Source organism: Melopsittacus undulatus, chromosome 3 (assembly GCF_012275295.1).
Source record: "Melopsittacus undulatus isolate bMelUnd1 chromosome 3, bMelUnd1.mat.Z, whole genome shotgun sequence".
NCBI classification, from domain to species: domain Eukaryota; kingdom Metazoa; phylum Chordata; class Aves; order Psittaciformes; family Psittaculidae; genus Melopsittacus; species Melopsittacus undulatus.
The window spans coordinates 75983400-75998923 of NC_047529.1; the positions used below are offsets into that span (position 1 = coordinate 75983400).

Genomic DNA, 15524 nt, shown 5'->3' on the forward strand with positions numbered 1-15524 from the left:
CAACCCTGAGCTGGGTGGTTTTGCAAATTCTTGCATGTGATAAAACCAGTAAAATTACAGTCTCTTGAAAAAAAAATTTACAAGAAGATACAGAAAATATGTACTATATAAAACTATACATAAAATACTTTCCACTGTACAATGCTTCAAAACAACAGTGAAATCCCAATCACCTTTCTTGTCTCCATCTCACACCCCCAATCCAGCAAGATGTTGCACATTCTTTGTCTACTGATGAAAATTATGTGGTCCAGTTTACAATTCATAAAAATACTTCTACTCTAGCTGCACATTAATATTTTCCTAAAGGAGAGTGATGCAATTAAGAAATCTTTTTTCCATTTGTGACAGTCAGCGGAAAAGAGAAACAGGACAGACATCCCCAGCAAGACAGACCACTGCAACTCTAAACAGATAGTAAGATGGGTTTTGTTTCTCTTACCGTTTCCATCTGAAAGCTAGACTAAATGACCACTCAAGATTACCCTTACCCTAACTACTATAATACAATGAAGATGCTGGGCAGACCCATTGGTAGATGTGACACGAGCTTCTCTAAATTTGTTCAGTCTTCCCAATTTAGGTGTCCTTTTGGCTGAAGAACTTTTCTGGATCATAAGGTTGCCTTATGATCCTATATTTTGCCAGTGATGCACTTCTTGTGTGGGCACAGATGGAAGCAAGAGTGGAAGAGAAACCTCAAAGATGATTCTTTTATGCCATAAGATTACCCTACATAATGGATTACACAGGAACTATTGGGGTGGTGTTCGGGCAAGTTTTCACCAAAAATATCCAACTGTTATAAAACAGCCAAGAGTCTGCTCCAAAGATTTTTTTGGGTGGGTTTTTTTTTAATATAATATAAAACTAATTTACCTGTGGAGCTGAAAAAGAATCAATGGAACCTATATTTAAGTTTGTGCTTATGTGCTGCAGTGAATTAAAACGCCTCTGCAGGCAAGGAACCGTAAATTGCACTGAGAGCTCTGGCAAAGTAAGAGATTTTTTGATAGGTAAGAACAGTAAAAATTCCAATGTGAATTAAAGACTTTACATGGAATACTGATTGTACAAACATTCATGCATTTCATGCACATCACTTAGCAAGATGTATAGTAATTAATCAGTAGAATTTTCCTTCTCTCAGAGTAACTTGCTTCCTGATAATTAATAAGTCTAGCAAGTTTTCCATATCTGTGAAAGTCAAAGTAGCATTATAATTCATATCTGGTTACCAAAAGGATGGGGGGAGACCTTGCGAATTAAAGGTGAAAAGGAAGTGTTATGTAGCAGAGGCATTCACACAAAGAAGCATAAACATATTAGCACATTCAGCTGGGAAACAGCAAATGAATCAGTTGCTCTACAAAACTGCCATAAAAACACAATCCCAAAAATGGAAACATTATTTCAAACACAAAAACTCCATGAGTCAAGCGCTGCTCTCCCACCAGCAGGTGTCACTGCTGGAAACCGCAATAACGGTGGCAGGGTGCTTCTGCGTTAGGAGAGACAAACACCACTAAAAATACAGAAAAAAGAGAGCATAGGGAAGGGGTGAAGTGATTTCCTTTTGTACCTTTCAACCCTGAGCGGATGATAGTAGGAGATAAGTCATCGTAATTGTTCATTAAACTGATGTCTCCCGACGTGAAGCTGACAGTAAGTAGTGGCTTGGTGTTCTGTACTGGGACTGGATACGCAGCTGGTCCGTCTGCAAAAACAAGGCTCTAAAGTGAGCAAAAGGCAACCAACGAGAAGGAATTATATTCAGGCTGAAATACACTGTACTTCAGCCTGCCACCATCAAGAGTGCTTCCAAGCCTCAAACTCTACCTCTTTATTGCTGCAATGTCAATGGGCAAAGCAAAGCAGGATTAGCCAGTCAGTTGTCTGTTTTTGTGAAGCCCCAGTGTTTTTACTTTGTGATTTTTTACCACAGTATATCCAAAGTAATCTATACATATACTATTACCTTACACAGTGAGGGTTTTCAATCTGTCTCCACTGTCAGATCTTCAAAGTGTCCACAAATTGAAAACCAGTGCTTGGAAGCTTCCTTGGAACCCAAGTTGAAAACCAGTGTAATAAACAATATAACCACATTAAAAGCTATTTGTTAGTTACACTTTCTGCTTGGGCAAGTGCTGAGGGCTCCTCCTAGGGTCACACAGGGATATTATAAGAACTTCTAAAAGAACATACTGACTTTTCACAAATTACTGTATTCTAAATGTTAGGAGATAGGCATCAGATACTGTTTAACAGAATCCAGTGTGCTCACATGTAAAGGTGAGCTCAAATGGAAGAGCTGGCTTTAAAGACAGGATATTTCTGCAAAATCTCTGCTCCTCTGGGCTTGTTTTTCAGCGTTCCCTGAAATTCCCTTGTTCAAATACTGCATGAACAATATCATCATCTATAGTGTTCGCCATTTAACTCTTTTTGTTTACAGTTTCTGACAGGAGATGCTGCTGCCCTGATAAAGTACCCTTCAAGGCCCAGCCAGCATCTTTTTTGTCAACAAAACTGGTAGAGCCAGTTAAGAGTGGTATAGCTTCCTGAACTTGCAAAAAAGCTGATCAGAAAGCATTCTGCTGAAATACGTCTAGTAATTACCACTTCTTTGTGTATATAATTTAGTAAGAAAAGCCCATCAAACTTCCAGTCCTTCCTACACACCTGTGTGAGTCAAAGGCTTGTCACCTTTGAGAGGTTTATGCTGCAATCTGCTCTAAAGAAAACACATCATGTTTGGGTAACTATTAAAATAGGCCTGTAGGCTTGTAACAAGTCCACCCACCCCTGACTGACTCAGAAAGAGCTAGCACATTTGGATCATTTAAGTTCTCATCTGTGTACTCTGCAACTTCACCATCCTCCAACTGGAAACTCAGCATTTAGAAAAACCCCTAAACAATGAACACATCAAGTTAATGCTGTTCTCTATGCTGCTTTAGAAGTTTGCTAGGAAATTTGAAGTTTGTTTCTTTTCCTCTAAGGTAAGAAATGTCACACAGTATCAAAAGTGAGGCATGAATGTCAAAACAAAACTCAGTTTCAAAATATGCTACCGTTTTATCAGATGATCACATTCTCTTTTAACATTATTTGTTAAATACATATGCCTATTATGCTTATTCTACTGACATATATACATGATTCTGGACAAGGTAGATTTTTAGACTGAATACAAATTACAGTTAAAACTGTAAGAGTTCTCAATTCAGCAGTTCAGATCTGAGAGGGTAGCTCAGAATTACTTCTAGCTATTATGCAAGGCTGAGAGAACTGGGTTTGTTTGGCATCCAGAAAAGAAAGCTCAGGGGAGGTCTTATCATGTTCTAGTATTTAGAGGGTGGCTACAGAAAAGATGGAAACTCCCTTTTTACAAGGAGTCACATGGAAAATAAGAGGGGTAATGGGCAGAAGTTACTCTTGGGAAGGTTCCAAATGGACAAAAGAGGAAAGTTTTTCACAATGAGATCATTCAGCCATTGGAATAATCTCACCAGGGAAGTGGTGGATTCCCCAGCATCAGACAGTTTGAAGATTTGGCTGGACAGGGTGCTGGGCCATCTAGTTTAGGTTGTGCTTTGCCTGGAATGGTTGGATCAGATGATCCTTGAGGTTCCTCCAACCTGTACAATCACTGTATTATTGATTTAGACACTAATTTAGTTCAGACTTTATACACTAGTACACAAAACCATCTTACCTAGATCTTCTAGACTAATCAACACTATTAACAAGAAGTATTAGCATTACTTGAATAAGAAGGATGGGGCTGACTGTGCATGGATACCTATGACTCCTAGGTCTTTGCCACTGATTACTTCCAAAGGTTTTGAAACAAAAACATATCTCCCAACGAGTTATATTTATACTTAAGTGGAGGGAAGGATTTCTTCCTGACCCTCAAACTGGCAATGTGCTCTTAAGCATGGAAATTAGTAATTCCAGACAGAATGTCATCTTTCTTCTTACACTGTGTAATTGCAGGAAATACTCTCATTTTCAATCCTTCTATGGAATTTAGTGAGCTTTTTATGTCAGGACTATCAAGAATGGGACTATTATGAGAAGCATATAAAAATCTTATGCAACACAGACAAAATTAAACATGTAGTACTTTCCACTATGTCTAGTACTGGTGTCTTTTCACATGAGTCTAAACAATAATGCATTAACTTCTGCAGCTGCAGTCTGACTACCTTCCTACATATGGACGACTGCAAAACCTCACAATATCTGCTTATCAGTGAAACCTGCTATGCCCCTATCTAGTGTTTTTCACTTACCCCCACTAAAAGCTTTGAGCTTTGTGTTGTTATCTTATTTGTGCAAATGGAGGCAGAGCAGCACAGATGAGGTATGAGTGGCAGCAAGCCATGCAGTGAAGCTGGTGGCAGAGCTGGAGACAAATCCACTCTCCTGTACCAGCTCTCTGCTCCATTCCCCATGCTACCTCCACAGCAACACACCATCTTTCAGACTCTTATCTGCTTGAAACTTTGGCCATCCTGCTGTTTAAATACAGCATGAAAACTCCCTGGAGTTCAAGATGTCTTTGTGAGTGCTTGCAAAGATGAAGCAGAAGGATGTGCACACAACACTACCTTGTGGTGGGGAATAGTCATCAGAGTCTGTGTCGCTCTCACTGCTGTCCTCCACCAGGAAGCTAGGGTAGTTCCAGGACATGCTGAGGATGCCATCTGATTCATGAAGGAGCACGTGGGCCAGCATTCGGCCATGGCAATCCATGACGATAACTTGCCCATCAGCAGTGCCAAACAGTACCTGAAAATACCAGAACAGACCTCAGTCCCACCAAACATCAGCCAAACATGGACCCTCCCTCCTTCAAACGTATCTTGTAATTAACTATCTATCCTGGAAATTAATTGAAAGCAAAGCAGTCAGGGAAGTGAAATGGTGCCACAACAGGATGCCACAACCAAAGATGTACACAAAGAATAAAGTTAAAGCAGAAGAGTCTAGATTTAAGTTCCAAAAATCTGTGAGCAAGTAACATTCCACAGTGGGGTGTATTTTGTTCACTTTAATATGATACATCACTCTTTATTTGAACTTGGTCATTACTACAACTAAAGCAAGCTGGCAGAAGAGCTACCACAGAGTCTGAAGTATTCTTGGATTATACAGAAACTTCTAAAATTGGTGGCAGAAACTGAGGTATGTGCCAGTCATAACAATATCAAAAAGGAACAGCTGACGAAAGTGAGGTCTTAACACAGATTTCAAATAGCTTGTGAGAAATAGAAAGCTGAATAGAGGAAGACAGGTTATTCAGTTCATGAGCTGAGAGAAGGTGGGAGAACGTCTTCCAAAAGCATAGGCATAAAGCAATATGATCAGTCAACTGGAAGTAGATTATTATAGCCCAAGAGGAAGGTAGTATTTTACACATTCAGGAGAGATGAAGAAGAGCTTCTACCCACCATTTCAAATACAAAATGGATAATGCAAGCTACTATACAGCCAGTTTACACTGGCTGAAATCAGACTGACTAGAACCTACAATTTCTCTTTTTATAAGCATATTCAGTCTTGAGGCTTTAAGCAACTGCATATCTGACGAATTAAAAAAAAATCAGGAAATAAGGATTAATAAATCCACCAAACACCAAATGCATTAGCCACGGCTGCTGCTGCTATCATGTAATTTCACATGAGGCAAGTATGTTTTAAAGCAAGTTTAAATGCACTCATCAACTTGAAAACTAGCCAGCATTAAAAATGAAGCTAAAAGGAAGGAAAAATTTTATACTTGTCCTTCAGTCTACCACCTATTTACAGTGCTTGTAAAATGTAAGATTCTAAAAATTATATGCCTGGATTAAAGTCATCTAGCCTTGTATCTTACCTCTAATAATGGTCAAGTGTTTGGGGAAGAGTAAAAGAACAGGATGGACTGAGCAGACACCTCCCCTGCACACTCATGTAGCTTTCAACAAAAAGTATTCCCTCTTCTTTGATAATTTATAGTTTCACTTGGTAGCCTTTCCCTCTTAACACTAGAAGAAATACTGTATAATTGTTCCCTATTTACATTCTCAATATTGGTCACAACTTCACAGACCTCTATTACCTAATCCCTTAGTCATCTCTTCTCCAAGCTGAAGAATCATAACCTATTCAGCATCTCTCTGTACAGTTATTGTTCAAAGCCTCCAATCACACTTGTTCTGCTGTCAGATGTCTTCCTTTCTGTCTTCCTTCTGAGATGTCATGCCAGGCTTGCAGCATTCAGACTGTGTATTGTATCACACTTACACAGTAGTACTCAGCTAGGAAGCAGTTGTCATGGCTGCACATTTGAAAGTTTCAGAAAGGAACATGGCTTCAAAGGTCTTACTGAAAATAAGAAGCACTAAAATTTTTGTATGATCAAAGTGATTATCAGGAAACACAGAAAGTTGTAAACTAGAATAGCAGTTTAACAGAGGAACTATTTTTGGATATAAGAACTGCGACTTGACCTTTGTTCATCTCACACTTCCTTCCCTTGTGGTCCTTTATTCTAGTCTTCTTCCACTTGCATCATCCTGTCTCCTTTCACACTGTTCATTATTTTAATTACTCAACATGCATAATCCATGCACAGCCACTTTCACTATCTGCTTTTAGAGCATAACTACTCTTTCAGATCTCTAGGAAAAAAAACTTCTTCTAGAAAGCCAAAACCCTACCAGTTGTCATTGCTAGCTTCTTACACCACTTCAGCCTACTCTATAGATAGTTTTTCTAGCAGTCTTGTAGGGGTTTTATAACTGCAAAATACCTAAACAGAGGAGATGAAACTCACATTTGTTTCTAAAAATAGTAGTATGAGTTCTAAAATCCTGTAGAAACACTTTATAATTGGGTAGGAGCAAAATGTTGGGACTCATTACCCAGAGTCCAGTCTCATCTCAATCTAAAGTTAATTCTTTCAAGTAGAACTGCCCCCAATTAATTTAGAACTGTGAAGTACTACAGTAATTTCCAATTCAGAACAGCTGCATGTGGAACCTGAGAGCTCTTTAGCAACCTAGAAATGTCAGGGGGCACTCTTCATCTCTTTAGCCAGGCTATAGTTTCAAGGAACAGCTTTAAGTTTCAGGGTTATTGTAGCAATACAACCTTTAAGATTAAAGCATTTATCAGGCTGATAGTCCTGCTGGCTGAACTCCTGCTGAAGCTGTAAAAATGTCTAATGGTATTATTATCCATAACATTACTCAAGTTATAAATGCCACACTCAAACTACTTATGTCAGATGAATAAAACTCTCTTGACCTTCAGAAAAAAAGGTTGAGACATAGGGTATGCCTGAAGGAGCCAGTGAAGAGATGAAAAGGTATTTTAGGTGCCTAAATTCATTATTTTGAGGGTATTTGCAGCTCTAAGAGGTCTAAGGGAATGTTGGAAAAAGTCAGTGAACAAGTTACAGTGTTTTTTTTATCCCCTGAATACAAAAGCTAAATGATAACAATAATTTAAAAAAAAAATCCCAAGTAATTATTTGGAAGAGATTATTTGGCCCCTTGTTCTGTTCTTATCCCCCTTCCTCTCCATTTGTATTGTTCATTATTTCATCTGTTTTTATATGCATTACCACTTGTAGAATTGTGCATAGTCTGGTAAAAAAATACCTAAAATCACTCAATACATTCAAAGCATGAGTCAGTTATACAACATAAATACAGTATTTCTTTACAAAACATATAAACCTTAAGGAACACTGCATTTCAGTGAAGTTGTAGTTGACTAATGGTCATACAAAGGCAGAGCAGTCTCCAGTAGTGCTCTGATATTGTATACTTTGAAGGGAAAACTCTGATAAACAGCATTGGGATAATTCCCACACAGGTTTTATAAGCATACCAAGAGCTGAAGGTTAGGTTCAGTCCTGGAACACAAATGTCTGGTTTATCCATGAAACCCAAGTTAGTGGTGATTCCTAGTTATTCCTAGAATATGCATACTGGACCAGTCCAGCAAACTGAGCTCTACTGGACATGAAATACTCAAGCCTTCTACAGCCCTGAGTCATACAAATAATTGTACATCACCTGTAAATGTTGCTATCTTACAACAGTAATTATCTTATGCAGCAGTATTTTAAACTTAATAAATAAACAAATATTTAAAACAGAGCGTAACATAAAGGCAAATCCAGTGTCCCCATCTTAATAATGCAAAGTGACTACTTAGTCTTCCTTTTCACAGACCGATTCCTGGCTAGTTCTCCCTGCACTGCTAATCCATCCAAAAACCAGAAGTAAAATATGTATAGTTTAAATTTGCTGGAGTTTCTATACCTGCCAAATCATTCACGCAGAGGATATATCCCCACTATGCCAAAGTGCACATGCAGGTATTTCTGTCAGGAAATCCTAAGGGGGGCCTATTTGTGTTGCAATGTGTCAACTTTCAGAACTACATACATCACTTTGGTTATTTTATTCTAGCCATCACTTTTAATGACACATCCAAAGACCTCTGAGATCAGTGAGTCATGATCTCCCTCTGGAACAATCAGCCTACCTAGGTCTTTTCAACCCAGTTTACAGGTGTTCTGTTATTCCATGTTCAGTTTTTGCTTTAACCAGTTGTTAAACCATGTTCAACTTTTGCTTTAACCAGTTTGCAACTGCAGATGTAAATGCTGCTATCTCACAAAAGTAATTATTTTATGCAGCAGTTTACATTCACAGATGTAAACTTCATTTGTGCATTTCTTAAGTGTTCCTAAACCCTTTTCTAAATGTACTGCAGGAAAATAATGTTGTCCTTCTAGGACAGAGATGTGATTATGCAGGCTGGCAGCCAAGTTCATATGAAGATCTTTCATAATCTTTGGATGTACCAGTCAGACAGAGGGGCTTGCTGATATCAAACTAACCTTTTCCAGGACACCCTTTAAATTTCCTCAGACTAAGTGAGGAGTCTCATAACAGTGAAGTCGTAGCTCAGGGCAGAATTCTCACCAGCATCTTGTGACCAAGTAAACCATGACTGATCTCACAAAAACATACATCTTTATTTTTTATCATCCTCAGGAGCTACATGTCCAAAGCTCAATGACTCCTCTTCCACCTACCCACTTTCCAGTCCTTGCTCTTTCAGCGTATCTTTACATTCTTCCATCTTTTCTGTTTGGCATCTGCTAAAATCTCGCTGCCCTTGTAGCAGGTAGCGTGAATACTGCTGCTAGCAACTTACTCTGCATACCTCTGCGTTTGCAGCCACCTCGTCTGATGTTCTGTTTCACTGACATTTCCCTTTTCAAAGTTTAGATCGGTCTTACACTTTTTCCTTCAGCCTCCTCCCCCTTCTCACCCCAAAGGACAAAGTCAGCACAGTACCTCAGAAATCATGTTCTGCAAAAATGCTAATAAGGCTAACTGCGTTTGCATTGTCAGAAGATGCTGAGCAGCTCAAGGAAGCTGAATTAGTTCTGTCTGCCCTGATTTAGCTGTCTGGACAAGCATTAGTATTCATGATAGGAACAGTCTTCACAGTTGTCACCATAATGCCATCATACTAATAGAGATAAATCTATTTTGCCGATTCAAAATTAACCGAACTGTAAATTGGTTCATAGACAAAATGACGGCTCAACCTTGTATTTATGCAGGTAGGCTTAGTAACATAGGAAATACGTGGAAAATTATTGCCTTTAAACATTTTCTTTCATTAGCCTAACAAAAAAATGCCAGTCTTGCAAAGGCCGAGTTACATTCTACAGTCCATTAGTTGTGATATTAGCATTTTGAATTCCTTACTGTTTCTCTGTCACAAGGCAGGAGACACTGAAGCAGTTGCCTCTTAGAATACATTAAAAATTGAAAGTTTGTTTTTTGTCAGTGTGGTATTTGTGGCTTTCCTTCTTTTTACTTCAAAATGCAAAGAGAAAGAGAGAGAGAACCAGAGAGAGGCAGACAGCTGCTCTCCTGCTGAATACTTTTATTTCCATTAAAAATTCAGCCATTGTAAAATGATTTCTTGAACTGACACAAAAAGACGTTACCACAATTCACACACAAGCTCAGGGGGAAGTACTATGTTTTGTTTGACTGCTTTTATGTCTGAAACAACTAAGAAAAGTCTTTGTTTCCTTTGGACATATGGAGTTACCAGCCCTGCACATGGATGATACACCACAAGACCATCCAGCTAACTGTATATATACACAGTAGTGAAATTTTCATTTCAGGCCATTAACACTTTCAAAAACAGCACTGGTTTAGTTACCTACTTTCAGGCTTGTCCCCCTCTCCCTTACAAAGTCCATAAGGTCTAGAAAACTATTACAAAGCCATCAAATAAGAAGACAAAGTAAATACACTGGAGGAATATCTGTGCTTTTTAACACGGACAGGACTCCAAGCGTGGACCACTGAGCTCCCACAGTGGAAGTACTCTGGAATGCTCTTCAAGCAGCACTACTGTTTTCTCACTAAACTTTGCCAGGACAGTGCACACTTGTCTATGAAAACGCAATCCAATTATATATATAGCAACAAAAACAACTGTTTGGTACTGTTAGGTGGGAAAAAGCAGTCAGTTTTAACAACAATCACTCAATCAAGCAAAGAAGTCAACCGATACACTTGGCAGCCTTCTGCATTGCTCCCAAGCCAGGATTCAGTTATTTCCTGAAAGATATGTTGACTGCTGAAGCTAAAATTTCCTTCATAGTTTCAGAAGTCTGAGAGTTTCTTTTTGGGTTTTGTGCTTTGGTTTTCTGCCTGATTGAAAATGGTATTCCTTAGCAACAAGGATTGCACTCTCAACCAGTGACAATGCAACACAAAGCAGCTTAGAAGCAATGTCCTTGCTGTTTTGAATTTCACGATAGAAAATTGAGAAGTTCCTGGGTTAAGCTATATAATAATGGAAGCCAGCCCTCAACTTCTGCACTCTTCTTCTAAGTCTTAGATGCTGGCAGAGAAGGGTAACTCAACTTGGTCAGGAAACATGTAGAATGGGTGAGGTCAAGTGTAACTGAGTCAACATGGAGATAGGCTGACTAATAAACTTACCAAAAGAGGCATTGAAGAAGAATGACTATCCTCCTAAAAGCAAGGAAAACAGGGAAGAATTAATCCCTTCTCAGTCAATGCAGTCGCCAACAATGTCTGAACACTGACAAGAAACTGGCTCCTGGACAAAGAGCAGAGAGCTCAAGTGGAATCCACACAGGATGAAATGCTGATGGGAAAGGTCTTGGAGAACAGATACTGCTCCCACTTTCCATTGGCATACTATTGCTTTTTGTCGAAAAATCATGTCATATCACTTTCCAGAAATATCAACTCTCATCTCCAATTTACTATGAAACTTGGCCACCCTGTTTTCCCAGAAAAGACCCAGCACAGAAATCCACAAATCTCCTCCTGACTGAATCACTTTAATCCTCCTTCCTTGCACCAAGGTTTCAGACTATTCTCAGGCTTGAACACATCTGATCCAAGTTCAAGATCTCATTTGGCTCCTGGTCTTACTACACTTCCAAAAAGTCGATGGATCAAGTCCCTGTGTTAATAAAGTTCAAATCAGCCACTCTGGCAGCTACATTTCTTTTGAACTGAACAGACCACAAAGCTCTAGATGAACCAAAAGGGCCCTGGGGCCGAAGTATTCTCAGCCAAGTGGCTTTGGCAATGGAATAACACAGACTGTTTCTGAAAAATGCTATAAAGCCTTAACAGTTCAGGGGGTTTTCCCTCTCTAAGAATTCCAGTCCCACTCACATGCCCTCTCCTGGTCAATGTAAAATCTGAACAAAAACGTTAAAGCAATTTTCTTACCTTACATACAACTTCTTATAAAGGGAGCCGCTTTCTGCAAAAGGCTTCATGTTTTTCCCTGTACTGCCTCAAAAGTAGCCTAGGTACATGCTGCTGCTTTCCACAGGTGCACTGCAAACCCTCCTTCTTTCTATCTGCCTCAAAGCATAACACAGAGCTTTTCAGAAACACAGTTTCAAGTAACTACTTCCTGTCCCAAAGAACTAAAGACTTCAGGCTATATGAACAAATCTTTCTGTATGAGTGCCAGCAAGGTGAGAGGAGAGGCAAATGACTTCTTTCTTGCTGACACTTCACACACAGAGACTAGTTGTGTTGCTGTTTGGGCTAATCTTTACTTTGCTGACTCAAACACTGACACCCCAAAAATGCAAAACAGCACTGCGTATAAAAATGCTAAATAGATACATTAACTGATCAGCACAAGTCTTCAGCTCTCCCTCCACCTCTGGTTTGTCACTGCCATTGACATCCTTCCTTTCTTGAGGGAAGGGAAGATGTGGTAGAGTGCAGAACTTAACAAGCCCCAGATTCTGGTCCATTAACATAAGAATATTTCAACCTATCTTAGCATCACATCAGATCAAAGTGAAGAGTTATAAGATACACTGTTGAAGGTGATCTGTATGTCCTAGTAGACTGTGCCTCCAGGGAGATGCAGAAATCCATTCAGCCATTTGTTTTTCACAGTAACAAACATCAAAATACTATGTCTACAAGGATAAGCAGAACATTAAACAGTTGTATCACTCCTTTCAGACACAGTCATAAAGGGAGAAACTTCTTTACAAGACTCATCTGAAACAGCATTGACATGAAATACCGCGAGAGCTACTATGATGCCGTCAGCCCATAAACATCCCCTATGTTACAGCTCTCATGACTGGAACAAATGGCACCATCTCATCAGCTCTCTTAAGTCTCTTGCCTCTACAGGCTGGATGAAGAGCACCAAGGGAAAGATTAGCCAAGGCACAGATGAAGCGAGTGGGAAGAAGAAAGCATATTGAAGCATCACCTTGCTGCTTCACTCCTTCCAATTACTGGCTCAATAACTGCGCAGTATCAGCTAGGATTTCTGGCAGGAATAATCAAGTCTGGAATAAACCAACAGAGATGCCACAGTTCCTGAAGATGTAGGTGAACCCCTGAGGCTCCAAGGAGAATGCCCTACCCTCCCCAGAACTCAAGGCAAAGTCTACACAGTCCTCCTCTGAGTAGGGAAATCTGCAGTGTAGCTGCTCACTGTTAGTAAGAAACGGAGAACACAACTAAAAAGAGGCACACTTCATTGTGATATATAACTCTTCTCTTTCTGCCTTCTTGGAAGACATTCTGTCAGCAGAATGATGCAGGAAAAAGGCAAAGACAATGCTAATAAAACTCTGTATAGACACAAGGGAAAAAAAACAACAGAGAAATCCATTTATTTCAGAAGTAGCTGCATAATAGAGCTTTAAAACAACATAATAAAAAGAGATGGGAAAAAGAAAGGTTAACTAGCACTTAAAATCCACATTACTTTTTCACACAAAATCTGTCTCTCAATATTATGTGTCATCATAAAAATCAAGTCATCAAGCAAAAAACAAAACCAAAGTGTTACTGGCTAACAGCATGTATATCCATATAACACAAGAAAGTCTACGCAAAAACTTTTAAACTTTTAAAGTATATATAAAGCCCCACATAGTTCGTCTATAAAAGAATCGTCTACCATAGGATAGCAAACATTCACAGAACCCTTAGCACAAGCAAGCAGAAATCATTAATTTTAATAGCAAGTCTGCCACAAAGGTTTGAAATGCTTCTAAAAATAGTCCAAAATATTAAAGGCAGTTAAGCTGTGGTGGGTTTTGTTTATCTGTTTGGTTTATATAACAAGCGGATTTATCTTGAAAGATAACTGAAGTCTCTTTCCCGTCCTCTTTTTGCATTTTAATAGTGCTGCTCAATTATGCAACAATGCAATGTTAAAATCCTTACATGCAATTTAACCATTGTCTCTAGCCCTTGTGGCTTGAATAAACTGCCTAGTTAATTAATGACACTTCCTCAATGCTATAAAAAGCCTCTAGCCGTTTTTCCCAGTAACCTGAGTAATTCATCCATCAATAAAACTCTTTCAGTTCTTCCTCAAAGACTACCTCACAGTGCAATTTTGAGTGTCCCTAGTCACTGTAAACATAAGTAATTTGATAGTCTCTGCACCCAGAACTGATGGGAGGAAAAGATGCATTTTTATATGTTAAGACACAAAAAAACAGACATTCCCTGGCATTTTAAAGGCTCCTTCATGTGAACCTGTAAAGATCCTGCATAGGGACAAGAAATATTCTAATAAAGACCAAAGCCATTGCTTACACTTTCAAATTTAACAGGATGTATATTTTCATTTCATCCTTCCTTCCATTCATAATAATTAAGGTAAATATTTACCTTCTCTATATTGCCCCAGTTGCCTGTTTGTAGCTCCCTTTCATCATTCTGCCAACTCATTAGAAGGCTGTCTTCAAGATTTTTTTTCCACACAGCTAGATATCTGAGCATAATTAAACTTGATCAGTGTGACTACCACAATAGCAAGAACTGCCTGAATCATGCCTGATTGAAACAGTAAAGTGAATGGAAGCACAAACTCCTCCTTTCAGAGCTACAGGTGATGAGAAGACATAGGTGAGAAGATCACATCATGGCCCAAACAGATGCAACACTTCCAAATGTTTACAAATTCCTTATTTTTAAGCCATGTTCTGGAAGCTAGGTGAGGCTACCTTCCCTGTTTTCATCTTAGAATTGTTCAGAACAGCTATTTCCAAATGCGGTACCAGCACACAGATCCCATCAAACTACACTGCTGAACATAGAAAGTAATATGCATGCCCTTTTTCATGGGAAAAATCCTTTCTGGGTCCTGGGTTCCACCCTGAAGCAGTGCAGGCAGGGTGCTGCAGGCATGGTGAAGGTGCTGAAGCCTGCCCCTGTCTCATGCTTGTGAGGTAAAGGATGCTGAAGTATCTGTGGTTGCCATGGGAGTAGGGATGGCAAGGGCTGCGAGCAGGAGTGAATTAACAGCACAGAAACTGCCTTCTCGCACAGCTATTGCAAACTACAAAACATTAAAGAAACAAGCAAATGAAAAACACCCAGACCTCCCACCCCCTGTGTTTTGAGACAGCTGTTTCATCTGCTACAGGTCTCATAGTTTTCTTCCAGCATCTTGTAAGACCCGGCAGTATACAGAGTATCTGTTCCTAACACAGTGCTGCTTTTCTCTTCCACCATGAGCAGAATTTTGTAGGATTAGACACAGAACAGGCTGAAACTGGGGGCCTGTATTTACACATTCTTAGTACAAATCCATGTAACGTTGCGATGGGACCACATACAGGAATTAATGTGGTACCCAGCAGGATGCAAATCAAATTAGGTAACTGCTTGTATGCCTATTTTCAGAGCAAACAGAAGGAAGCATGCGGGCAAAGTTCACATGTACATGTAGTCAGCCATGTCCTGGCCAGTCCCTGAATTTCCACAAATAAAAGCTTACAACAGGAAAGAGGAGGACGGAATATAGATATGGGTTGCTATGGCTGTCAGAAAAGCCTAGTAATTTACACTACATAAGATATAGGGAACAAATATAGATTAATAGCATCTCTTGGGATATCCACAAATTAAATTCTTTCTTTTTCATCA

General features: G+C 39.3%; 1 protein-coding gene across 1 annotated transcript in view; it reads right to left on the reverse strand.

Moving 5' to 3' along the window:
* TULP4 (TUB like protein 4) overlaps positions 1-15524 on the reverse strand; it is a 156915-nt gene that overhangs the window by 34917 nt on the left and 106474 nt on the right. Inside the window, exons 5-6 of the mRNA XM_034060519.1 lie at positions 4623-4803; positions 1583-1717 (exon numbers count right to left, since the gene is read on the reverse strand). Of these exons, the coding sequence (XP_033916410.1) occupies positions 1583-1717; positions 4623-4803 (316 nt within the window). The remainder of the gene's footprint in view (positions 1-1582; positions 1718-4622; positions 4804-15524) is intronic.